At 38.5% G+C, this 26,065-nt stretch overlaps 1 protein-coding gene across 4 annotated transcripts in view; it reads left to right on the top strand.

The window, feature by feature from the left end:
- ARMT1 (acidic residue methyltransferase 1) overlaps positions 1-26,065 on the top strand; it is a 50,641-nt gene that overhangs the window by 4,250 nt on the left and 20,326 nt on the right. For 2 of the 4 annotated variants that reach the window (XM_054063796.1, XM_054063797.1), the window contains exon 5: positions 304-5,234. In XM_054063796.1, the coding sequence (XP_053919771.1) occupies positions 304-1,071 (768 nt within the window). In that variant the 3' untranslated portion in view covers positions 1,072-5,234. Of the gene's footprint in view, positions 1-303; positions 5,235-9,313; positions 9,400-16,978; positions 17,111-20,377; positions 20,635-23,807; positions 23,962-25,589; positions 25,776-26,065 lie in introns of those variants that run through there. The other 2 variants (XM_054063799.1, XM_054063795.1) reach the window with 2 other exon arrangements.

Genomic DNA, 26,065 nt, shown 5'->3' with positions numbered 1-26,065 from the left:
CTGGAGTTACAGTATGGGAGAATGTGTTTTAAACTTTGTGATGTTGATCTAAATCTCACATCTGTGTCACTTCCACACATTTCTGATACATGCATAACTAGAAAGCGTTGTTTGGTTTCTTCCACAAAATCTTGTCTATGTTAAGATTTCTGTACCAGAAGTTTGATTTTATTAGATATCAGAGGAAAATGTGGAGTTAAACCCTAAAATAAAGACAAACAAACAAAATCTTTAGTGTATATGAAGTTTAGAATGTAACTACAGTGAGACTTAATAAACATTTTTGGTTTTTCCTCCTTCTAGGTGTCATTGTGGGGCAATAAATGTGACCTTTCTTTTTCAGCTGGTGAAGACAGCTCTCAGAAATCTAGTCCTTTACTGTCCCTTGAAAACCTGATACCTTACATCTTGGTGAACGATATGGAAAAACTTTGGTCACTACTTGTAAGCACCAAAAAAAGTAATGCAGAAAAAAGTAATGTTAGGATTGACATAATCCTGGATAATGCTGGATTTGAACTTGTAAGTGATCTTGTGTTGGCTGACTTCCTGTTATCATCGAAGCTAGTTGATGAAGTCCATTTTCACGGAAAGAGTATTCCGTGGTATGTGTCAGATACGACAAAGCATGATTTTAACTGGACTATTAAAAAACTGCAGGCAGCCAATCATATGTGGATGTCTAGATGTGGGATAAACTGGGAGGGCAATTTGAAAAAGGGAACTTGGGTTTACCATGATCACATGTTTTGGACTTTGCCACATGATTTTTCTAGTATGGCTGAAGTCGCTCCTGACTTGTATGCTGATCTACAGAAGTCAAACTTGCTTCTTTTCAAAGGTGATCTAAACTATAGGAAATTAACAGGAGATAAAAAATGGGAATATAGTGTTCCATTTCATCAAGCCTTGAACAAGTTTCATCCTGCACCTCTATGTAGTTTGAGAACACTAAAATCTGACACTCTGGTTGGCCTAAAACCCGGACAAGGTGAACAAATTCAGGCCTCTGATCCTGACTGGATGGTAAGTGGAAAATACGGAGTAGTTCAATTTGATGCTGCTGTCTAGTGAAATGGTTCCTAAATTCTGAAAGAGACATTCAGTTTGAGTTTTAACTATTTTCTCTGTTCTGTGCTTGGCTTCAGCAAAAATTCTGTGCTGACTGCACTTTTTCCTCCCAGGTGATTTGCTGTTTTTGTTCTACTGAAGATTTTAATGTTTTGCATAGGTTTACAGTCTCTCTTTTTGTATGTAAATCAATTTGCATTTCAGTATGCTTTGTTTTCCTCATGTCCTGTTTCAGCAGATGTTTAAGGTGATCATTTAGTTGCCCATAATATTTTTTTGCTCATCAGTGGGTGTGAGAGTTTATGGATAACAAGTGAAAAATCTGCTTCAGAAACCGTTTCCTCAATCCTGCGTTAATGTGTATTTACTTATTTCAGGATAATTTGTGCTCCACATGCTGTGCGTTGCATGGAAGTTAATTTTAGAGAATGCACAAATTTAATTCTAGATAGATTCTTTGCAACCCATGCAGGATCGTATTTTAAAACTGAAAAAGACTGAGTTGACTTCTACCAAGACTTTATTAAGTAAATTGTTTTTTACTTGCTTCTTTTGTCCGTGGACAAATAGCTTTTGATGTTTTGAGTATAATTCGCTGTACATTACAAGAAGAGTTCTTGGGTGATACCTTGGAAATACTAATTTAAGGTTCGAAGATTAAATTTAAATTTCAAAATGCAAGTGGATGTTGCTAACCAGCTTACCTGTAGAATAGAGTTGTCTCATCTGGTAGGAAGATTAGTGGGAGAAAGGACAATCTCATTTTAAGAATATGGATGATATGGTTTACTAAGAACCTCTACCAAAAAAAAAAGCATGCAACCCCTCCTCACGCCCCAAGCAAACCTAGCAACCAACCCAACCAGTTACATTAATTGGATTTTTGATTTAATACATATTTGGATTAAATGTGGTCTGTCAGCAGTGTTTGTGATTCAAGCACTGCTGCCTCTTTCCATTGTGGTAGTTCTCTGTATTTGTCAAATATATTTGTTTTTTTAAGAATGATGCCATAATTTTCATGGGGAGAATATAACCCCAGCTGCACTGAGAAGTATGTGCTAGAGAAGGTTGCTACTTACTTGAGTTTAGATGCCCATGTTTCTCTTCTACTTTACTCCCAAATTACTCAGAATTTTTGGGAAAATTTAGAGATATTTAATGGCTTTTCAGAGTGAAGTGAAATGAAAGTGGAAATGCATTGTCTATTTATAAAGGAAAAATTAAAAATGGTTTACGTCAAATCTCAAAGTGCTTTTGTGGTTTGAAATAGGGCCTTTGATAGGGCACTGATGTAATGCCAGTGATAACGACAGGTTTGTTAGGAAATGGTGGCAAAATTACCCGTAGTCTGACAGAGTTACGCTCTTGTCTAAAGCTGCTAAAATGAGATGAACTTGCCACTGCGAGCCAAGGTGGCTATGTTACAGAGAACAGGAGTAGGCAGTAGAGAACTCATTTTCCATTTTTGTGTCTTACACAGCGAAAGGGATGGCACAGAGTGCCCTTATTTGTGTACATTCTGGAATTGCTGCTATGGCAAGGGAATTAGGGCAACCATGTGGTAGAAAGTGGATCTAAGACAACTTTTGTGCTTTCAGTTAACTTAAGATAAGGATAAGCTTTGGCAGGCCTAAAGAGGTGGGAGGGGGAGGATGGAGTAGTTTTTTGTACCCATTTCAGACTTTGAAAATGAAGCTGAAGTCCCCTTTTGGTCAGTGAAATCACTGGCAAAGTATGTTTTCTGAAGTGGAGAGAAATCGGCTGCTGCTTGTTGTGTTCATACAATAAAAATCTATACAGTGGATAAATATGCTTCAACTGCTGATGACTTTGATTATTTGTGTTTGTGTTGTTCTTCTTGCATCTGAAAGTATATTAATATTTTAAAGTTGCAAACCAAGTATTCAGAAACTAATAAGCTGAGAATTTCAGGAGGCAATGTTATATTGTAGGTAGGGTTTGTGAGGAACTAGGGTGCTGATTTCATGAGTGCTCTAAGACATGTAATTCTTATTACCATTTAAATGCTAATCTGTAAGACATAATGTCATGCTGAAAAAAAAAATCAGTTCTGTTCTCCAGGTAAAGTGAGTACTTTTCATCTTTTGCCGCCCACAAAGAGCAGTTTGTATAGTAATATACATTGTGACTGCATAGTTGGGTGAATGGTTGGAATGCACAGCCATAATTTCCAAACACTTAGTTGCTTGACTTCTGTAGCTGTAATTGCAAAGTGCTATCTATAGACAGAACTGAATATACGGCATACTTTGTTTATTGGCTGGTTATGTTTTTGTAAAATTCTGATTGATTAAATTAAAAAAAAAATCTGTAATGCCAGTGTTATGTTTTTCCCATGCGCAAAGCAGTGAGACAGATATTCCAATGAAGCATCGTGCTCTGCTGTTGGATTAGCTACAGTTTAGCTGAAAATAGGAAACGGTTTTGGTGATACTCAGTGTTAATTACTTGTGTAATATTTGTAATGCTTCATGAAATGACAGAATGGGCCTACTGCATTTGGGTGGAATTTACTGCCATACAACAGGAAACTTATGTTATAATAATAGCATAATATAAGTAGCATAATTAATTTTCTTGAGTATTCAAGAAAGTTGCTTCTGTACGTCTGTGTTACAACTGATTGCCCTAAATGCTTGTATGGTGTAACTCAGGAACTACTGAATTGTATACCCAAATTCTTGAGGTTGTAATTTTGTGTGCCATTGGAATATTTGTAGAAAAACCAAGGGCATTTTCAGTAATTCTGAGGACCACAACGGACAGATGTCTTTCAGCTTCTATTTTTTTTTTTTTTTTTTTTTGCGTTTTAAGCAACTGTAATTGTAAATCGACTTTTGAGTGATAGTGATGATTCTTCATTTGTGATGAAATGGGAGAAAAACTAAGGACACAGGCACAGTGGAAGCCAGTACAGATATCTGCCTGAATACTTGATAATTCATTAGATTAGATATATACAATAATTCTCTGTGTATATAAGGCTTCTTAAAATAAATTGGTATTTAAAATAAGTTGATTGTATGACTAGAAACTGATGCAAGAATATTGAAATAAATTATATAATTTTGTGCAAAAGGGAAGCATCATTATGCTATTTCAATGGCTGGGAAAGCCAATTTAAAATAATTCAGGTCTTAGTTCCTGGAATTTTTTTTCTTTGAAACAGATTTTATACAAAAACCTATAAAGCTTATTTATTCAGTGAGGTTTTAAAAGAAAGTTATACTTGCTGTAACTAAAATATTTCCAAACCACTTTGTTTTACACACCTTCCTGATGTCCTGTAAACCTTAACTATTTTTGTCAGAATAGTTTCTTTAAAGCTCATAGAGTATTTGCACTCATGGTTGAACTACCTAACTGCTTGTTCTGTGTGAAGCTTATTTATCTCCTATATTGTTAGACAGCATAGGAGAAATGTTCACTGTATTGCATGAAAGTTACCACACGAAATGTTTTTATCTGAAAAAATTTAAACTAAAACATATATTCCAAAAAGGAATTTCATTCAGAGTTGTTAGGTTTTTTAATTAAACAGTTTGCTTGTTTATAAGCCTTGTGTTTGTCCAAAATTACAGAACAAAAGTTCTTCTTATTAAAAGCAAAAATAAAAGTTCAAATTCAAAATCACCTAAGGATTTAAAAATATACTGTGAAAATGTGCTGGTTAAAAAGATCTTGTTATTTCTTTCAGTGATGCAATGGCAAAAAGCATGTGGTAAAAAAACTTCCTATACCATGGACTGTTTGTTTTCTTGTTTGGCTGGTTTTGTTTTGTTTTTTTTCCTAAAACAGGCTTTCAAAATATATGTGATGTTTTATTCTCGATGATGAATATGTATTTCTACTGCCCTGGAAATAAAAGGCCACTTCAATGTATTTGTATAGATTAATTAATCCACTTTCTGTCTCAGCTTTACAGTTGTGAATTCTACGGACATAGTATGAGAAGGAGTTTTATTTACACTTTTTTTTGAGGCTTGGCTTGTTTGGCTTTGTTTCTACTGGGAAAGAAATATAAAATGTCATATTATGGTTGTATACAATAAACATATTCAGTACTGTATGCTGCGTTTGTTATCACTTTTCAATAAGCTAAATAATTAATTCACAGGAAGTTTGAAAGACTGATTTTCATGTTTGTAGGAATTTCTTTTACGTTTCTTAGGATTCCACTAACTTCTTCCAAGTGCTTAATTTTTTTTTTTTTTTTTGCTTTCCTAATGTTAACTAATGAATCACTTTCATACTGTCATGGTCAGGCTGGTGCTTTCTAAGTGAACATAATTACCAAATTAACACAATAAAAATACAATTAGTTGCAACCACAATGTGCAGTTCACAGTGAGTTTTGTCTGTAATTGTATTTTGCTCAGAGAATTTTAAAGGAGAGCTTGATTGTTACTACATTTTGAGATACAGCAGCCCTCTGGAAGTGGTCTTGGGGCTACTAGTGGATGAAAAGCTGGACATGAGCTGACAATGTGTGCATGTAGCCCAGAAGACCAACTGTATCCTGGGCAGCATCGAAAGAACTGTGGCCAGGAGATTGAGGGAGGTGATTCTGCCCCTCAACTTCTTCTGGTGAGACCTCACCTGGAGTACTGCATCCAGCTCTGGAGCCCTCAGCACAAGAAGGATGGTGGAGGGCTGTGAAAAGAACGCTAGAGCACCTGTGCTCTGAGGGCAGGCTGAGAGAGTTGGGGTTGTTCAGCCTGGAGAAGAGAGGGCTGTGGGGAGATCTTATGGCGGCCTTCTAGTACTTAAAGGGGCTTGTAGGAAAGATGGGGGATACACTTTTTGGCAAGACCTGTTGTGATAGGACAAGGAGTAATGATTTTAAAGTAAGCGAGGGCAGATTTAGACTGGTCCTAAAGAAGATTTTTTTTTACAGGGAAGGTGGTGAAACACTGGAACAGGTTGCCCTGGGAGGTAATGGAGGCCCCATCCCTGGGAACATTGGATGGGACTCTGAGCAACCTGATGTAGTTAATGTCCCTGCTTCTACAGGGTGTTTGAACTAGATGACCTGGAAAGGTCTCTTCCAACCCAAAGCATTCTAAGATACAGCGCCTGACACCCAGGCAAATGGAAGACGGAGTGGAGGCAGAGGGCATCCAGGCCTCCTGTTCTGTGTATGGAAATAGCTGTACAAAAATCCTGTATATTCAGTGTAATGCTGCTTAAGACTGACACAGGCACAGGAATATCTCCAGACTCTCACACTTGACATTTAGGCACCTGCAGAGAAAGACTTTCTGCCCCCTGACCTGTTAACAAACAGAATATTGGGAGTAATCACATAGTGTTTCCTTGAAATAGTTGAGCAAGGCTTAATCTTTAAAATGGTTGTGTATGTGAAATAATGCAGCAGAGTGGGACCTGCAAACTGGTAAATCTGTGATTTCCTTCAGTGGTGATGTGTACATTTGTGCATTTTTTTAAAGCTGAATATCTTTATAGGTCTTCGGTAAGATATAGCTGTGTGAGCATTCTCCAGAATGCTGGACAAGTGGCTGCAGAAATGGCTGAAGTACTATTTTTGAACCAGCTGTGGCACTGCAGGACTAGCAATGGGGAAGTGTGCTCAAGCACATGCTTAAGAAAGTTAGGAGAAAGTTTCACAATCATTTAATCCTGCATCTGCATGCTGGTCTGGTAGTGGGACACATTAGGCTGTAGTCAGATGTGGGATAAATCTAGGACTATAGTTTTGCCCACATTTGCAGAAGCCATTAATACTTGTGCCAGGTTTATGCTGGTTTTATGTAAGACCGCCAGTACAATTTAATCTGTCAAAAATGCTTAACAGATTTGAATTGCAGAATGAGTTTACACAGGACGAGCATTTTGCACCATGCGGTGGAAGCAGCTTTGATGCAGTACCATGAATCCTGCATTTGAAATTACAAAAGATTTTGGTTGGGCTCCCTGGCCATCAGCATAGTATTTGAGGTATCCAGGTAAAGAACTGTCATGAACATAAAAGAGGGGCAGGGAGGTCAGGAATATTATCTTCATAGAATGATTAAGGCTTTGTGATAATTGAGATTGTTATCACTTTGGAATAAACTTTGGCTTGAGAACTAAATGGAGTTAAGCTGGGAACTAGAGATTGCCTGGGCATTTATCTGTGAGCTGTAGGGAGACAGCCTGGGTGCACAGTTCCCCTTTGGCCAAGCTCACTGTTCTTTTCTTCTAGCAACTTTCTTATCTTGCTCCTTTTGAGAGTAGCACCGCACAACCAGGATCCGTGCTCCCAGGGAGCAATCACAAGACTTGGGGAGTGTCTCACTTCAGAGGAACCTGCAGCATATGTTACTCGCAGCTACCTTCTCCACACCCCTATCTGCTCTATCACTGCTAAATAATTTTGATTCAGAAATGCCCTACTGGTTTCACTCCTCTACTACAGCAACAGTAAGAGCACTTGTGTAGACAATGCTCAAGAAAAAATGTTTTTTGTTGCACAAGGGGTAGATTTAGATTAGATATTAGGAAGAAGTTTTTTACTGTGATGATGGTGAGGCACTGGAACCGGTTGCCCAGAGAAGTCATGGAAGCTGCATTCCTGCAGGTGTTCAAGACCAGGCTGGATGAGGCTTTGAGCAGCCTGACCTAGTGGGAGGTGTCCCTGCCCATGGCAGGGGGCTTGGAACTGGATGATCTGCCAACCCAAACTATTCTATGATTTTTAAACACCCTATATGTCATCCTGTGTTGCTTTGCCTGTGAGGATGAAGTGGAAACATGCCACCAGGGAGCTGTCATCACCTCACATGCTGAGGTGATGCTGATAAAAAATCAGTATTTTACCTGGCTTTTCCATTTTCTTTTCTGGAAAACATGAATAAGCCAATGTTCTTATGAAAGGTGTAATTTCTTATGAAATTACTTTTTGATTTGTGAGTACAGAAATGGTGCCAGACAGTGTTGTTCCAGAGGCACCAGGACAGGTGTGATTAAGCAACTCACAGGGTCTTCGAAGCAAATGATGTGCAGCACCAACACACCTGAAGGCTTAATTTTCTTTTACTACTGGCTGCAGTTCCGCTCTCCCCATGCTTATCCACTTTATTTGGAAACAAGACAAGGAAGAGGAGGTCTCCTTTCAGCTGGGGGGTATTTTATCAGTGACCAAGGCTGCCTGCCTGCTAATCCCGGGATGCAGGAGGGGCTCCTTTTGCAGCATCTGGGAGAGGAGAAGGAAACTGTGCCGAAGTAAGAGCATGCTGCTGTTTAAATTTCATCTGATCTGCTTGTCTCTATTTTGCCTTTTTTTTGAGGAAAATTTAGAGGTGATTTGCTCAGGTGTATAGTTTAACTGCCCTATGCAGCGCTACAGGCTTGGGGAAGAGTGGCTGGAAAGCTGCCTGGCTGAAAAGGCCCTGGGGGTACTGGTTGACAGCCAGCTGAACATGAGCCAGCAGTGTGCCCAGGTGGCCCAGAAGGCCAACAGCATTCTGTCTTGTATCAGAAACAGTGTGGCCGGCAGGACCAGGGAAGTGATTCTGCCCCTGTACTCAGCGCTGGTGAGGCTGCACCTTGAATCCTGTCCTGTGTTCAGTTGGGCTCCTCACTGTAAGGAAGACATTGAGGTGCTGGACTGTGTCCAGAGGAGAGCAATGGCGATGGTGAAGGGTCTGGAGAACAAATCTTATGAGGAGCTGCCGAGGGAACTGGGATTGTTCAACCTGGGGGAGACTGAGGGGCGACCTTAATGCTCTCTGCAGCAACCTGAAAGGAGGTTGTAGAGAGGTGGGTGCTGGCCTCTTCTCCCAAATAATAAATGATAGGACAGGAGGAAATGGCTTCCGGATGTGCCAGAGGAGTTTTAGACTAGATATTAGGAGAAAATTCTTCACTGAAAGTGTTGTCAAGCATTGTAACAGTCATCATCCCTGGAGGTATCGAAACAATGTGTAGATGTGGTGCTTTGGGACATGGTTTAGTAGGCATGGTGGTGTTGTCGATGGTTGGACTTGATGATCTTGGAGATCTTTTCCAACCTTTATGATTCTATGATCTATTTGAAATAGAATCACAGAATAGTTTGAGTTGGAAGGGACTTTAAAGCCCATCCAGTTCCAATCCCCCTGCCATAGGCAGGGACATCCCACTAGACCAGGCTGCCCAAGGCCCCATCCAACCTGGCCTTGAACACCGAGGGCAGAGGCGGCGCTGTCCGCTTCCCGTTGCCATAGGGACGGCGGCGCCGCGGCCGCAGCCATGAGCGCCGCGTTCCGCGCGGCCCCCGCTACCCCTGGGCCGGCGGGCAGGGGGCGCAGCGCGGGGGCGCAGGTACCGCGGCGCGGGGCGGGATGAGCCTCCAGGGACGGACTCGGCCGGCACGGGGCGGAGCTGGGCGGCAGCGGGGCTTGGGGGGGCAGAAGGGGCAGGGAGCGTTGGTTAGTTGCTTTTTTTGGTGGTGGTGTTTCTCCTTTCCCCCTTTCTCCTTTCCCCCTTTCTCCTTTCCCCCTTTCTCCTTTCCCCCTTTCTCCTTTCCCCCTTTCTCCTTTCCCCCTTTCCTTTCCGCTTTTTTCTTTCCCTCTTTTCTTTCCCTCCTTTTTCTTTCCCTCCTTTTTCTTTCCCTCCTTTTTCTTTCCCTCTTTTCTTTCCCCTTTTTCTTTCCCCTTTTTCTTTCCCTTTTTCTTTCCCCTTTTTCTTTCCCTTTTTCTTTCTCCTTTTCCCCTTTATTGCTTTCCCTTTATTCCTTTCCTTTTTTTCCTTTACCTTTTTTCCTTTCACGTTTTTTCCTTTCTCTCTCCCCCTTTCCTGCTTTCCCCCTCTCCCCCCTCCCTCTCTCCCCCTTTTCTCCTCTCCCCCTTTTCTCCTCTCCCCCTTTTCTCCTCTCCCCCTTTTCTCCTCTCCCCCTTTTTTTCCTCTTCCCTTTTTTCCTCTCCTCCTTTTTTTCCTCTCCCCTTTCTCCTTTTTCCTTTCCTCTCCCCAACCCCAGCCACCCCCAGTCTCCAATAGCTTTCTGTGGAGGGTGACTGACATTGAGACTGACTAATGCCCCCCTTGCATGTTCTCTTTCCCATTTTAAATTTAATTCTGCCTTTTTTTTTGAAAAAAAAAAACAAAACAAACACCACCTCAGCCTCTGCAGAGCTTTACCCGGCAGGAGTTGTGTGCTTCAACTCAATGAACTTAAGCTGATTGTTATAGCTTATCTGTACAGACTCAAGGACACAAGCGTTTTTTCTTATTAAGTGTTGCAAAAGGGAGTATCTTTCATGGAGTAGGAATGTATAGTTATCTAAGAATTTCTTCTTTGCATTTTTTCTTCTTTGAAACTGCTTTGCTGGCTTTCGTGTGAATTTAAAGGAGACGCTTGATGATATTGCTTAGAAGGATCAGACCCTTTAGTACTAAAGATATATCAGAAGACTTGTTTTGTATTACAAAGGGGAAACAGTTTATTATTTTGTGAACAGCTCAGTATCTCCTTAGGAACTGAATGTCAGTTTTGTAACTATGCTCTATTATACTGAGACAAAAATTACAGAGTTTTGGTAGTTTGTCTTGGCAAAATCAACAGCCATTGTTTAAATATGACAGTTTTGATCCAATTACAAAGTTTTTGTTAGCACTGGTTAGTTACAGTTCACAGTAACCTGCTGCACATCCTACTGACCTGAAGTCAAATAGTTTATGGAGGTTACTTTTGTGACTTAGACATACATTAAAAACTATGTATTTATAAAAGGTGGGTTACAAATGGCAAATCAAACTACAGCACTAATCGGTCTGAATTGCGCATATACTCCCACACTTAAAATATTTGTCTTTCCTTGGGTATAGTATAGTAGACATTGTAGGAAAACTGGGAGAGTGTTGACATTGCGTAATGAGAGATTTAAATCTCTCTTTCAAACTATTCTCTTACAAAAGTAATTTAACTCTATTTGGCACTTGTAAATGAAAACCAGTAGCACGGCAAGTGGTTTGCAAAAATTCCTGCATAAATACTTAATTTTGTCATATGTTTCTCCTAAATTTTGACTTAGCCATTACTATTTTTATTATTTTGAGACTAAACACAGCAGCTTCTTCTTGGTTTTAATGTTGGAAAAGCTGTGAGGCAAAGCGTCAGGGGAGATCCAAATTCCTTAATTTAGCCATACAAGCAACTGATGAAATAAAACAAAAAACACATGGAGTAATAGTTACAGTAGGTGATGTGTCTCTGTAATTGCCTTGAGATGACTGCTGTCTTTCATCACATTAAATGCATTTATTATCACCTCCTCCTAACAGAGAGGAAAATGAAAGATGAAAGACCTTTAACTGCTGCTTGTAGTAGTAGAGGGTAAGATTACATTTTTGATTGTTGTGGAACTTTCATTTGGCCTCTTAATCAAGCTTGAAATGGCTGTCTTCATTAGATGAAAAACACCAGAGAGTGATTTTTATCTTTCAGTAATACCTTTCCTTGATTACTGCAAAGGGAGGATGGTGGAGCTAAGTGGTGCCTTTCTGAAAGGAATTTAGAAAATCCCTTTCATAATTTATTTGAGCTGTTGGGAATACTTTACTTAATTTTTTATGTTTCTGGAACTGTACACTGGTGCATAAAAACTCCACAGGCGTTCAACAACAGTACGAAAAGGACTTTTTCAGACTTGCACACACAACCTGCAAGCAATGAGTTGGGCCCAGTTGCAGGTGGAAATCAGAGAGGGGAAAGAGGGCTCCAGTAAGGGGAAAGATATCAAGAGTAACTGGATATTTCTGGGATATTATAATGTGAAAAAGAAACTGATAGTACTGAAATGGTTTTGAAATGTTGCAAGTTTTGAAACTGGTGTTAGTAAGTCATTACCGGTACAAACATTTTGAGATCTCTGATAGGCAAATTGCATAATGTATTATCTAGAAAGAAGTCAGCCTTATCCAAAATACACATATAAGATGGCTGGGGTTTTGTTGTGGTTTTTATTTTCCAAAATCATTCCAATTCATTTTAGTCTCTTTTAACGTGAATTAACAATGTCTGACTTACTGTGTAACAATGGCTTACCCTCCTCATACTTATTGGTGTGCATAACTGCTGTGGCTATTCTGAAGCGATGTGCACGCATGCTGGCGGGCTAGTTGCTGCTGCCAAGCAAAATCTGTAATAGCCAAGTGCTGCCTGTCTTCAGATTCAGAAATTAATCTCTAAAATCTGTCCAGCGCCTGATTTTCATGTAGCTTGCAGTTATTTATGTAAAGACCTGCACATCTTATGAAAAATGGTGTTCTAAAACTTCTCTTTCTTTATCCTAGGATAGATTATTTTGCAAAATAAAGTAAAAATTGAATACTCCCTGCATGCTGAAGTAGAACTTTCTTTTGTTTTTAAATTAGTTTATACAAGGCAGTTTTGAAAATGGCCTTTTTAGAACATGTTTTGATTATTTAATCAGAAAATTAAGCTAATTAGCTTCTGGATGGCAACAAACTGATAAGTTTATTCTAGCTGTAGTTTAGAATAGTTACAATCAAAACATGATGTTTAAGCTCATTTTCCCAGCAGTTCAGCCCATACATAATGAATTACTCTTCACTCCTGTTGTCTTGAAGGGCACTTTAGCCTCCCATGGATCCCACAACAGGTTTAGGGACTAATAATCCTTGGGATTTCTTAGGGATATAAATTCGATATGGAAAACTTTCGACTACGTGTTCTTGCCAGTATTTCATGTTGGATGTCATCTTCACTCTGGTTGCAGCAAATAATAATAGTAAACTGTGCTACTGCATTGTATCCTCAGAAATTAGAACAATTTTTATGCACATGTACATCCATGAATATTTATTTAACTTAGGAAGAAGTATGGGTTCAGGATATCTCATTTTTTTTTGTTTTCAGAATATGAATTGCAATCACAGTAGGCTTTATGAAAATTACTGGATAGGACACTGAGTCCAACCAGTGTATTAAGTCCTGTATAAATATGTAGGTAAAAAGGGCCTTTACCTTACTCCTTATCTAAACATCTGAAGAGAAAAGAAAAGATATGGTTCAGTTAGGACAGATCATGTGCTTATTTCTCAGATTTATTTTTTTTTAATTTGTCTGAAAGGAGAAATCAAAACTTGGAGTACATGAAAAGCAGTGGCAAGAGGAAGTAAAACTGCACAAAGTCTAACTGTGCAGCTGAACCAGTGACTATAACCCAGAGAAGTCATAGTGAAGATATCTGTTTTATTTAGCTGTTGGTTTGAATACTGTGGAGGCCATCAAAGCTCACAGACTACTAGAGAAACTTTCTCATAGTGCTGTGCTTAAAAGCGCTACTTTGCTGACAATAACCTGTGACATAGTTAGTAAAGAAGGTCTGTGAAAAATTAACGTCATATGTCATCATATTGCAAATCTATTTAGTTTTCAACCTCTATTCCTTCTTCCCCCAATTTGTTTTTGTAGAATCAAAGGTAGAATGGAGTTGACAAAGGTCTGTAAATCATTATTTTTTGTATGTCAACCCCGATGTGCTTAGATCCTTTGGAAACAGGAAGAAGAAATCCCTGCCCTGAGTAGCATCTGTCTGCTACGGGCAAGATACAGTACATCGACAACTTGCTCAGGGTAGCGGTTGTTATTTATGAGTACTTAATGCTTACTGAGGGCTTCCTGTTTCAATGGAGATTTCTTTATATGTATAAATTTTGGGAAAGAAAGGGCAGCGGTAGTGGTAACTGCGTTTACTGGGGTTGAAATAAAAAATGTGGAAGGCAATAAAAGAAAAGCAGAATGGGAGCGAGCCGCTTTCAAACAGCTGGCCGCTTTCAAAGTATGTGGTGAGGTGTAAAACTACTGAATGTTGTTGAAGTTCTGTTATTTCTGAATCAAATGAAGTTTGCCAACTACAGGCCTGATTACAGGGAGATGAAAGTAGTTATTTAATAAAAAATGAAAACACCCTCCCACCCCAATAACAATGATGACCTTATTCTGTTGATCTTCTAAAGCACGCCTATTGCCAATAAAACAGAGGGTCCAAGTATATATTACTCTTAAGTATTGTAAATACAAGATTAGCTTCTGTTTCGCAGTTGGAGTAGAGTGAAAATTTTATTTTCTTACAGGTAAGTGGAAAGGGTTCAAAAAAGTTAATAATGTGAATGGGAGAAACACCGAAACATGAATTAGTTAGAGTTGATTAAATAATAATGTATTAAGACTTCTCCTATCTACTGCCTCTTATTCTTTTAACACTTTATTCATTCTGTTTTTGTAAACAATAAACAATATAAACTGCATAGTACTCATGAAACATTACAAATCTGATTTTTCATGGAGATACAGAAGTGCTACATCTGCATTGCAAGTGTTACCCTTATAGCAGAGCCATGCCAAATTAATTGCATTGTTATAAGTGTGATTAATGATCAGGCATGTAAATAGCTGCTGGCAAAACATAGAACACTAATTACTTAAAGCATGCATGCTCCCTGCCAAAAGTATGATAATCCTACCAAATTCCGTAGTGTGGTATTACCATGTATGATTAGCTTCCTATTTACTAAGGCACTGGAGGATATAGAGATCTGTTGCTGTAAATCTAAGACTATAAATGAGTGAAAGAGGAATTCCTATTGACTTTTTCACCTGACTTCATTTAAACCTCTTTAAATCCTTCTTGATGTGCATCTGCATCTTTAAACGGCTCGTCATGTGAAAGTCTAAATTTGTATGACCATGTAGGTTTCAGAAGTTCCGGCTGTAAAGAGTTTTCTAATGTTGATTGTTGCTGCCAAACAGGGGTTTCTTTCTTCAACTATGCTCTGAAATATTTATATTTCATCAGTTATGAGATATTTTCCTTCTTTCTGCAGTAGGAAGTAGTTGTGTTTAGGGAAGAAAAAGAAAACATACATCAGCATAGTAATATAAATATAACAACATACATGAGTAACATACACAGTGTAACTGTTTGCAAGCTCTGCCATGGTTTTGAAGAATTCAGAAATTCCAGAATGAAGAAAACTTTCTCTACATCAAAGAATTTCATGTGTTTGTACAATGTGAAACAAGCGGAGTAAAGGAAAAAGGAAGACAAAGTAGCAAAGAGATGGCACATGACTTCCCTCCCTCAGGACGGTGATAAAGTGTTGAGAAAATTAGCGGCTCTTTTATCTCGGAGATTGTGTGCTGTGTTGTACATGGCCATGAGCAGTACCACATGTATCAGTCTGGCTTGATGAGAGTGGCAACTCCTTTGGAAAAGGCACAGCTGAGCATCTTTGAGGGTGATGAACGTGATTAAATTTGATGGATCTAATCCAGTGTATACTAATGAAGAAAGATTAAAGAAAAGAGTTGACAGTACTACAGAAACTAGTCTAAAGTAATTTATCTTCTGCAGCAGTCCAAGCTGCATTATTCCCCAGAGATTTCTCTGTGTGTTTCTTGGTAGAGAACTTATTTTACTAGATGTTCACCTAATTAGAAAGCTGTTCATTTTTTTTCTGTTTAGAATGGATAGGAGCTGAACTTGTAATTTATCTCAGCCTCAAAACGAATGCTGATGTAGAAGAGCATGAAGCGAAGACATCTTGACTCTGTTTGCATAGGAATATCTTCTTTCAACAGCAGTCACTAGCTGAGGGAATTTGCATTTCATAACATGTACCTAAATGCACTAGGACTGTAGTAATACGTTTCAGTCCTGTGTGGGAACCGATAGAATAAAAATCTCACATTCTATCCTCTGCCTTGTGTGTTCCCAGCATTACTTGAATGTGATTCTGTTCTGAAGATGTTAAATGTCATCATTTTGTAGTCACTCTGTGTAATGAAACTCCTATCAAGACCTTGGGTCTGAATTTTCATGTTGAAGGATTTAAGTAATAAAGGCCAAGAAATCCAACACATTTCTGCTCTATTGCAGAAGAGTGGAACTGCACAAAATTAAGAAAGCTTACTATAAAGAATCTAAAAGGCACAGCTAAAAGAGTTGTACAAGTGTTATGAAGGAGACTGTGCTAGAAGCAGAGTCAGTACTTGCCATCTAACAGAAGGGCTTGAAAAAGGATGTCAGGAAGTCAGTATGGTGATTGCTGGTGAGAAAGCATCGTTCAGAAAGCTGAGGTTATGTCCAAGTGAGAGAGTTCAAAAGGACCTTTGGCTTTGGCAGGTTAGGAGCAAACCTACATATTTGAGCAATCTGATCTAGTGGCTGGTTTCCCCGCTGTGGCAGGGCGTTGGAAGTGGATGATGTTTAAAGTCCCTTCTAACCCAAACCTTTCTTGGGTTCTCATCCTGATTCTTTATGGGCAAGCTAAAAAAGTGACTTTGAGGAGCAGGTAGGAGTGTCTGATTAGGCATGAACTCTTCAGCATGGTAGAGAGACCACGGAAGGTGAGACATGATAGAGGTCTGCCAGGTTGTGAGTGGTGCAGAGAAGGTTGCTAGCCATCGCTTTTCTTTCTATCATTTCTTCCAAAATAAAAATGTAACTGAAATCTAAACCCTGAAGTGATTCTTTGAGTAAAATACCTGAGGGACTCCCTTTGGGTGAAAATTTATGTGGGTTGAAGAAGCGACTGGATGAGTTTACAGAAGAGGGACCTTTTGAATGTTGCTAAATACTTAGAAACTGCTGGAAATAACGTGAGCTGTAAATAGTGTGAGGCTATGGGATTACTGAGGGGGAATATTTACATGCCAGTATAATTTAGCACTGTTGTTGGTCGGTGAGCTTGCAGATGGAAGTGGTCACTGGTAGAAAAGTGACTGGTTATCCTGTTTTTCACTAAGGGTCAGTTACTCTGAGAACAGCGAATTTAGAATAAATGCCCTTGAACAGTTTAGTCAAACGAAGAAAAAAAGTAAAGATGTCCAAAGAATGTAATGTCTAATGGTTTTATTTTCATGTTGTCTTACCAGGAATCTCATGATCATGTTCTTTTGGATATTCCTGTCACTAGAGAACAGATGAATCACTATCGAGATGCAGCTGAAACTGCACAAAGTGAACTTGCAGTGCTTTCAGTGAAGCATGTTTGTGTCCAGTCAGAGGTACATTTAAAAATATGTCTAATTCCTTCTCCTGAGGATTCTCTACAGTTACTTTCTGCAGAGAATAGAAAGCTTGCAGAAGGTCCAAAACTTCTTGCTTTTGATACAGAAGTTTTGTTTCTTGTAAAAGTCTTCTTTTTAGAATTTCTGTGTACTTTTTACTTTTGCTTCTGTGCTTAAGAACTGGTTATGAGTTTATATCAGATTTGAAGCAGTCTAACTTTTTATCATCATCATCATCTAAATGCACTGCACTCTTCTTAAATTAAACCTGAAAGTTAATATTTCTAAATTGTGCTTGTGTAGAAGCTCTGATAGACGTCCTCCTTTTACTGGTGAGTTAAGATGTGAATTCCCATCCTTACCCATTTCTCCATGTTATTCAAGTTACAGGTCCCCAAATTTGCTTTGCTTTCATCACCAGTGAAGTTGTGCTTGAGCTCATGAGGTTGATTGTAACTAGAAAGGCTAAAGAACGTGCACACATCCTTTTCTGCTTTCCCTGCTGTGTGGGTGGTACTTCTCAAAAGAGAGGATTTATCAGAGGATAGTTTTTGGAGTTTCTGTATTTCCACATATAGTATTCTTTTTTAACATATGAATGAATAAGATTGATTGGATCCAATTCAGCAATGTAGGCAGTAGTCTGTTTAAAAATGAAGTCAAATCTGCCTTTAGGAGACATGAAAGGCTTATGTTTATTTCCATACATAGACTTAAGTGTATATGTTTATAAATATACATAAATAAACAATGTTTGATGAAATTTGTGAATATTAATCCCACTAGTTGTTTAAATATCTGTACATTTTACAAATGTGTATTTCTGTTGCATATTGTGAAGTGCTTTGTGATATACTTGCATAGCATTTGAACGTCAAAAAAGGCTCTATCAATTAAATAAAATGTCTTTAATTTTAGCTGAATATGGGGAAGAGCAAGAACATGTAGCATTGGATTGTTAACACAATATCCAGTGAGAACTACAGGGATAACTGTCCATTGGCTGAACTTGAATTTCACGGCTTTATCCTGAAGTTACTGCAGAGGTCCACTACACTTAATGGCTATCCAGGATCAGTACTTTGAATTTCAGTTTTAAAAAGCTGTACAGAATCTCATGTTCTCAGGGAAAGAATTTATTACTGGAAATGTTGAATGGCTTTATTTTCAGCATGTGACTGATTTATAGATTGTTTCAGCACTGTGCTTGCAAAAGCGAAAGAATAGTGAAGAAAGCAAGTTAATTTAGACCTTCATGACCCAGCTGAGGTCAGAGCCCTGTTCTGCTGAGTGCTCTGTAAAACTCATGATATGGGATTATTCTTACTTTTTCTACTATTGGAACTGACCACAAAGACAATGGACAGAAGAAAAAATATCACATTTTACAGATGGGGAGTTGAACCACAGTGAAATTTTAAGGTTGTGAACTCTTCAAGCTATCATAGCTTGGTCCAGCTGCCAAGCAAAGCAATTCTATTGTTCTTTTAGCTGCTCATTTCCTTCCCCACACTGCTCCATCCCTTGTGCTGGCACAGATACATGCGTAGTTTTATGGTGCACTGCATTATTTTGGAGCTGATGCAACTGAAAAATAAAACCTTTCCTTCTAGGTTGTTTTTTAGCCAGATCAGTTTCCCAATCATATTTTACCTCATAGCCATATAAGTGCTTCTGCTATCTCAAAGAAGAGGGTGGAGTAGGAAAATGAAGCCTGCGAGCCTGGGAGAAGGCAGAGGTGCTTTTCTCAAAAACAGTTCTGCTTTATGTCAGCTCCAAAGTGTCTGATAAACCAATGCTTGCAGGTAAAGCATAAGCTCATCGGAAACTGGGCTGCTGCAGCAGCAGTGATACCCCTACTTGACTTCTCAGTGTTAGCCTTTTCTCTGTGAGATGACCAGTGAGATCACCAGCTCCCTTTCCTCTTCCTCTGTAGACAGTGAATTATTTTCTGTCAGCTTTGTTAATTAAGTTGTTTGCAGAGGATCCAGAAAAACATCAGAGCTGGTGGGATGGAGAGGACAGTTGTGCATGGCTGGGAGCAGGAGAAGCAGGACCTCTGTTTTGCAAGGCAGTCACTGTTCAACTGGCTTACAGGAATTTTTCCGAGTAGCTTGAGTTTGGTCACACTGGAAGACTCTGGCAAAGTGGTGCATTTCTTGAAGTCCTGAATTACAGCTTAATGTCTTAAGTATTTGTTACCTTAAAATGTTTGCTACAAGTTAAAAGCCATAGCACAAGTCGTAGGTACCATTGAATGTGCCTTAATTATTTGCCTGTTAATTTTGTGTAGTAGGACATAGATGCTTTGGCTTGCATCTTGCTGCTTATGATTGGAATTGTGATGAAAGCTGGGACATGCCACGACATTTCTTGGAATAAAAAATCCACTTTAAAATAATTGTTCCTTTTAACAAAATAAAACACTAAAATTTTATGTGCCTGATGTGTCTTTCTCAAGCTCAGTCTTCTAGGGAAGCTGTAGCAGAAATAGTTCAATAGAAAATGGTATTTTTAAATAAAAGAGAGGGGAAAGTAAAGAAAAACCACTGAATTCTTTTACTGTTGGGAAGCTCTAGCGTCATCTCTGGAACAGGTCCTTGACATTTGGCAGTGATGTCCCTCCTCCCATTCTTCCTTAAAAGGCTCTCTTGCTGTTTCTGTGTAAGTGTAGCTACATTTTATTGGATTATCTGGCCAAAAAATAACTGTTTGCGTAAGCTGAGAAGAGGTTGCCTACATCAGAACTCTCAAAATATTTCTTTGCCTCTGAATATGCTGCAAGTCATCAAAAGGCTCCACCCTCATAAAACAGGTACTTTGCCGTTAAAACTCCTCAAAGCTGTAAATTATCAGTTGAATTGTGCACCAGAACTTGGAGCAAGGAGGAGGCAGGCAAAAAAGAGGGAATAGTGATGTTAATGGCTGTATTGTAATGCAGATGCATAAAGGAGGTGAGTTAAGGCTGTGCAACAGAACTTAAGGTGGGCTTATCCTGAATTCTGAGTTTGTAAATACTCCTGGAAGAATCTATCTCGAAAAGTTGTCTTGTATTACACAACAGCAGCTTCTACTGCTTTTTCCTAGTTATATGAAAATAAAGTTGTGTACCTCCACTCAGTCTTGTAGTGATTTAAGACTCTTAGTCTTGTATTCCAATATGTGATCGTGTCACATTACTAAACTTGTAATGCAGTCAGCTGTTTCAGCCTGGGCAAAATTATTCTTCCTTTTTTCATGAGTTTTCTCCTTTTCTGTCCATAGCTTCTTGAACTCAGGTCCAGGATGGTCTCTAAAGAAGCATCTTTTCAAGAGTTGAAAGCTGAAGCTGAACGCTACAAGGAAAACAGTGCTAGACAGATGTCTCGCCTCCAGTCTTTGCAAACCCGAGTTCAGGAGATGGAGGAAGAGGCATGTTTTCTTGCTACTTCTAAAAATCAGGCTGAGCTGACAGCCCAGGCGGCATTCAAGGAAAACCAGGAGCTGAAGGAGGAGCTTCATGAGCAAAGTGCCAAACTTAAGTAAGATTCATGTGAGAACAGTTTTTTGTTTGGGATGACAGAATGGTGAAGATTTTGATGCAGAAAAATACATTGGTGGACAGACTTTATTGCAGATCTGAATTCTGTTACAATGCCTTGCACAACTATTGATTCCAAGAGTGTGGAAGGTACTGAAATTTGGATTTTGGTTTGAGTTATTAGCCCATAAATGAGGTTTTGACAGTTTTGTCCTTCAGGGGAGAAATGATGATATGAGTCAGCTTGGTGTAGCCTCATTGTTTACAAAACTTGAGCACAGAGACCTGTTTGTCTGAAGCGGTAGAAACAATACATATGGTTTCTTCATTCAGGTATTCCCATGTATGGCACTGAGGCAAATGTTGTGCCGTTCATCGCACACTTGTGATGGGCAGTACCTGTAACTATGGTCTGGTGCCCTGGTCCATCTTATCACATGGCATCTTTTGCAGACATTTATCTGTCACTTGATGTGCTGCATGGACTGTGTAATGTTGAGTTACTGTGCTGCTGCAACACTCTTCTGTGTCACAGCTGGAACTGGAACAACGTCAAGTGAATTTCTTCCTCAATGTAAAGCTGTCTGTTAGGAGCAGTGTAATGAAGAAAATATAAGTCCTAGCTAGTACGATCCTGAAGAGATCATTGTTAATGTTTGCTCAGCTTTCAGAAATGTTAGCTTTGTCTGACTTTTTTTCTGCTTTCTTCTGGATGTTGTGTGGGGATTTTTTTTTTGTTTTTCTTTTCATATTCTTTTAATGCGCATACCAATTGAGTAAAACTTTTAATAAAAGATAGTATCCTTAACTATAGTGTTCTTAACATAGTGTGTCTGTCAGTTTTTCATTTCTGCTAATATTTTAGGCTTGTGTGATGAAGACTGATAGCAATGTTGACCACAAGTAAAATTGATTAATGTGTAAATATTCTGAACTCTAAAAGTAAAAATCAGTGTCAGTCATAGTATATCAATAGACACTTTATGGACTTCTATAATGGACTTTTTTTCCCCCCACCATTTCAAGGGTAGTACCCATGTCTATATGTTTCTCAATATTGTCTAGTTAAGAGGATGGTGAGTGTTCACTAGATGACTGTAGTTCCCAAATCAGTATTTTGTACAGCTCTCCTAGACTTTGTGCATTAGAAGTGGATAATTAAGTTATTTTAGAGAAATCAATTGCAGTGCACTTGTCTATTACCGGCTGATTTGCCCAGAGTCCTGCCTGGAGACTGCTGATGTTTATCGCCAAATATTTTAGATATGATCCCAGTATAAGTGAGGAGATAGTTAGGCCAAGAAGTGAATAGGCATTTTGGCAACTTAGCAAACACCACAATCTCTGAGGTAATGGTTGTTAAAATTCTTTAAAATGCTACTTCTGGGGGGAAAAAAAGAATAAAAAAGAGGAAGAAGACTCCTATCCTGTTTGCCTCACTCACTAGGAGTAAACTGCCAAAATACTGTGTATCTTACTAGCCTATTGTTACAGTGATATTATCAATTTTATGTGGCATAAATCTATGCTGTCACTCCCAGTGCAGTCCTGGTTGCTCTGTTTTGCCCATGACACGTGTCAGCAGTTCCATTTGTGTTGCTGCATGGTGATAGGGACCAGTGCTCCAAGAGAAAAGTGAGCAAAATAAAAAGCTTAGTTTCCAGCTCTACCAATCCCAGATCCATTTCACTGTGTACCTGGAGCATACCACTGGAGTGCTGGCAAATGGGAAGGGACAAATGGAGGGTGAATCTGCTCTTTTGGAAGGAACAGGCATGTTGGATTGGTCATAAATTTACAGTGTATACTTTCAAAGCTTTTTCTCATGCTCCACTAGTGGTTACACATGCTACTTAGCACTAGTCAATGTATTGACTTAATGAACTTTACTTTAATTAGTCCTAATTAGATATTCAAGAAAGATTTGCACTGAAAGCCACTAATAAAAGAGAAGAGCAAGACAATGGACATGAAATGCATGTTTACATTCTATACCTGGGGATACAGTAAAAAATGTTTAATGAATTCTGTGATTGGTTCCCAATTGTACACCTCTCCTATTGAAAAAGGTGCTTTTCTACTCAACTTGTCTATTGCCAAGGTATTTTTAGAGCCTGAACTGAACAGAACTGCAAAAAGCTTTTTTTTCTTTTTCTTCCCCTTCTCTTTGCTCATTAGTTCTGAAGAGCTAGCAAAACAGTGAAAGAGCTGCGTTCTACTTTTTGTATCTGATTGCCTATTTTCTAGGTGCTCACACCTTTATGGCCCTGCTGGAGTAATTAGGTTATTTGTAGAGTTGTCAAGTACATGTTTTGTACTTCATATTGTTTACTTTTAGAAGAGGTCATGGTTCTGTATGTTATATGCCTTGATTTTTCAGAGCCACACGACAGTTTACAGGGTTGGTGTTGAGTCTCATACAATGTTCCAACGTATAGGCATGCCTGTATGGCATGTCTGGAGTCTCATGCCTTTTCAATTCTAGCATACCTCTCCAAAGGAAGGCAGTTTATTGACCATCACACAGCTTAGTTGTGTTGGGGCTATAGAGGAGAAGAAAGGTGCTTGGAGGTGAAGAAGCTGTGAGGCACTTGTTTTCTGAGGGCCAGCACCTACTGCAGAAAGCAGAGCTTTTTGGCTCACGGTATGTGCTGTTCAGTATACATACAACTATCCTCATCCCCTCTAGAGCAGTAATTAAGTTTTTCCTTTCATCTCTGATTCTTCCACTCTCGTCCACTTTGCATCATTGACAAATGTGCTGATCACCCACCTAAGGCAACATCTTAAAATTTTTCATGGACCATCTGTTTTGCTTAGTAATTTATAGCCATTTACTCTACAGTTTTTGCACTCACTGTGTGCTTATGAGTCTCATGTTGCTTTTTGATTACAGACGGATGCTCTGTTGCATGTTTGGTGGCCAACCTAGAGAGGAGGGAGGAAAGCAGAAATGGAAAAGAATGAGTCCAGAATGACTAGCATACCTACTTTTAACACTGATAATAGTTCTATGCTCTGATAAGCAAATAAGTTTTGATAATAGAGAATTATATCTAACTTTGAAATTTCATTTTGTGGTGCGCAGAAGCTAACAATAATGTTGGGATAATGTCTTTTGCTTAGAATTCTGTTTCAGAGAACATTAATTCTGATGTGTATATTTTTTTCCAGTCTAATTAGTAAATATTTGAGTAAATATGAAGAAAGCATGACTCAAGCTTCTAAAATCAGCAGAAAGTATGAAGAGCTCCTTACACAGCTTTCTGCATTCTTGGACACAGACATCAGAGAAAAAGAGGAACCACAGGAATATTTAATGTCAAAGGTGATTGTGTAAGCAAGGGTTTCTGTATAGCGATTTAATAGAAGAATATTCAGTTGTTAAAGAAATAAAGCAAGTATGAAGACAGGAATATTTGTGTTTAAATAATGATTTGCAGACAGTGCTGTAATTTAAGATGGATTTTTTTTTTTTCATATTGGGCTGATTTTCAAAGGTTCTGAACCCTAATAGGCCTCAGTGAACTCAGTCTGCTCTTATCTGCATATTTTATCAGCCTGTAGTTCTTAAATACAGTCCTGATTAGATGCTTGGTTGAAAGCTTTCTTAAAAATATTAACACTGGGAGTCACTAGGTGACATGTAAACTTGAGACTTAATCATCAAACTTTATTATTTCATTACAGAAAACTTCTGAACTTCCAAAAACTAAGCTTCCATTTAGGAAAGCAAAATTGTTCATATGCTCTTTTGGCCCTTATCAATGCTACTGCAGGGCAATTTATCCTAGTTTTATGCATTTTTATCATGTTCTGCCTAGACTTTGCTATCCATATTTTTCTTCACTTGGGAGCATACTATGTATTTTTGGAAATTCTATTTCATTATATACATATTATTGTAAGAGTTCTGTCCCTAAGGAAGACTTGATAAATGATTTAGGTACATATTACAGTCATTAATTACAAGCACATTGAAATTGTAATAGATACTCTAACAAAACTTGGCTGGTTGTCATTTGAGGCAAAGATGTTTTCGCTAACTCTTACAAGCTTTATGTTAAGGAAGTAACTGAAGATTTTTTTAAAAAGTATACATTGATGTCTTGGTTTAACAATCTAGTAATAAATCTAGTTTGGACACCTAATTTGTGCTGAAAACTGTGTGTAATAGGAAAACTTAGCAACTAATTTTTTTCCTTGGGGTCTTTTCTACATTGTGATTTTGCTTAAGAGGCAGTTGATTTGGCTTAGTCTTAATAAATGTCTTGCCGGTAGGAGTCAGTGTACTTTTTTTTTTATCTTACACACTTTTTAAAGTGCCCACATTCATCTGTTTCACTTCTTGGAAATAGCATAACATAGCAAACCAGCTGCAAAATCCTCCTGGAAATTACTCCTTTTTCCAAGGTATTGGCTGCTCAGAACAGTAGCCCACTAGGTATTGGGCCTACCCTTGAATATACTCATGAAATAGCTGTTACTAACTCAAATCTCCCTGTGCCTAAAAGGTTTCAAGTAGAAAATACAGCTTTCAGTTTCTCATTCCACATGAATGACATAAATCTTAACAAGCCAAATGGAAATGATCTGTTTCCTCACATGAAGCTAATAGCTACATGATCTGTTTTCATTTTCTGACCTGCTACAGGTCAAGCACTGATATAGAGTGACAACTCTCTGCCTATTTAATGAACCATGAAGATTGTGTGGGAGTAAATCTGAACCTATTACACTAAGGTGTGGGTTTCTAACGGGAACATGGTTCTCATATTAATTGTCTTTCTACTCTTTTTTTAGAAAGAAATAGTAGAGCGCAATTATAAATCTGACCTATGGGTCACCAGAAACACTGTGTCTTTACTAGAATGATTAGGAGCAGGTATATTGGGATGAATATACGTAATTGTTCAGTGCTTTAAAAATTTTACTAATGTTTGAATTATTTCTTAGGTCTCTGAAATGTGTAAAGAAAATCTGACACTAAAAGACCAGGTTGCTGCTTTTCAAGAAGGTGTCAATGTCCATGAGATGGAGTCCAAAGCGAGCAGAGAAACTATCATGAGGCTTGTTTCAGAAGTGACCAAAGAACAGAAAAAGGCAGAAGGATACTGTCAAGACATGGAAAAACTTAATAAGGTAGGTAATTGCATGATGTATATGTTTGTCTAGTTTTCAAATGTTTTCTCAAAATTTCAAATTAATTTTCTCTAAGAGTTGCACGGGAAAAAGTACTCCTGAAAGAATTCAGGTGATTAGGGTCTTTTCTAAAAAGGACATTGTCTAAGTTATTCTCAGCTTTTTGAAAGCTTGAGAATATCTGGAGATAAAATAATAATAATATTGTGTAAAATAGACTTGATTTAGACTTAATGTCTTCCAATGATGCTTGCAATTTTATATTTTCTCTTCCTTTTATTGTCATAGCC

This window comes from Cuculus canorus, chromosome 3, assembly GCF_017976375.1.
Source record: "Cuculus canorus isolate bCucCan1 chromosome 3, bCucCan1.pri, whole genome shotgun sequence".
NCBI lineage: Eukaryota > Metazoa > Chordata > Aves > Cuculiformes > Cuculidae > Cuculus > Cuculus canorus.
This window is presented reverse-complemented; position numbering and strand designations above follow the sequence as displayed.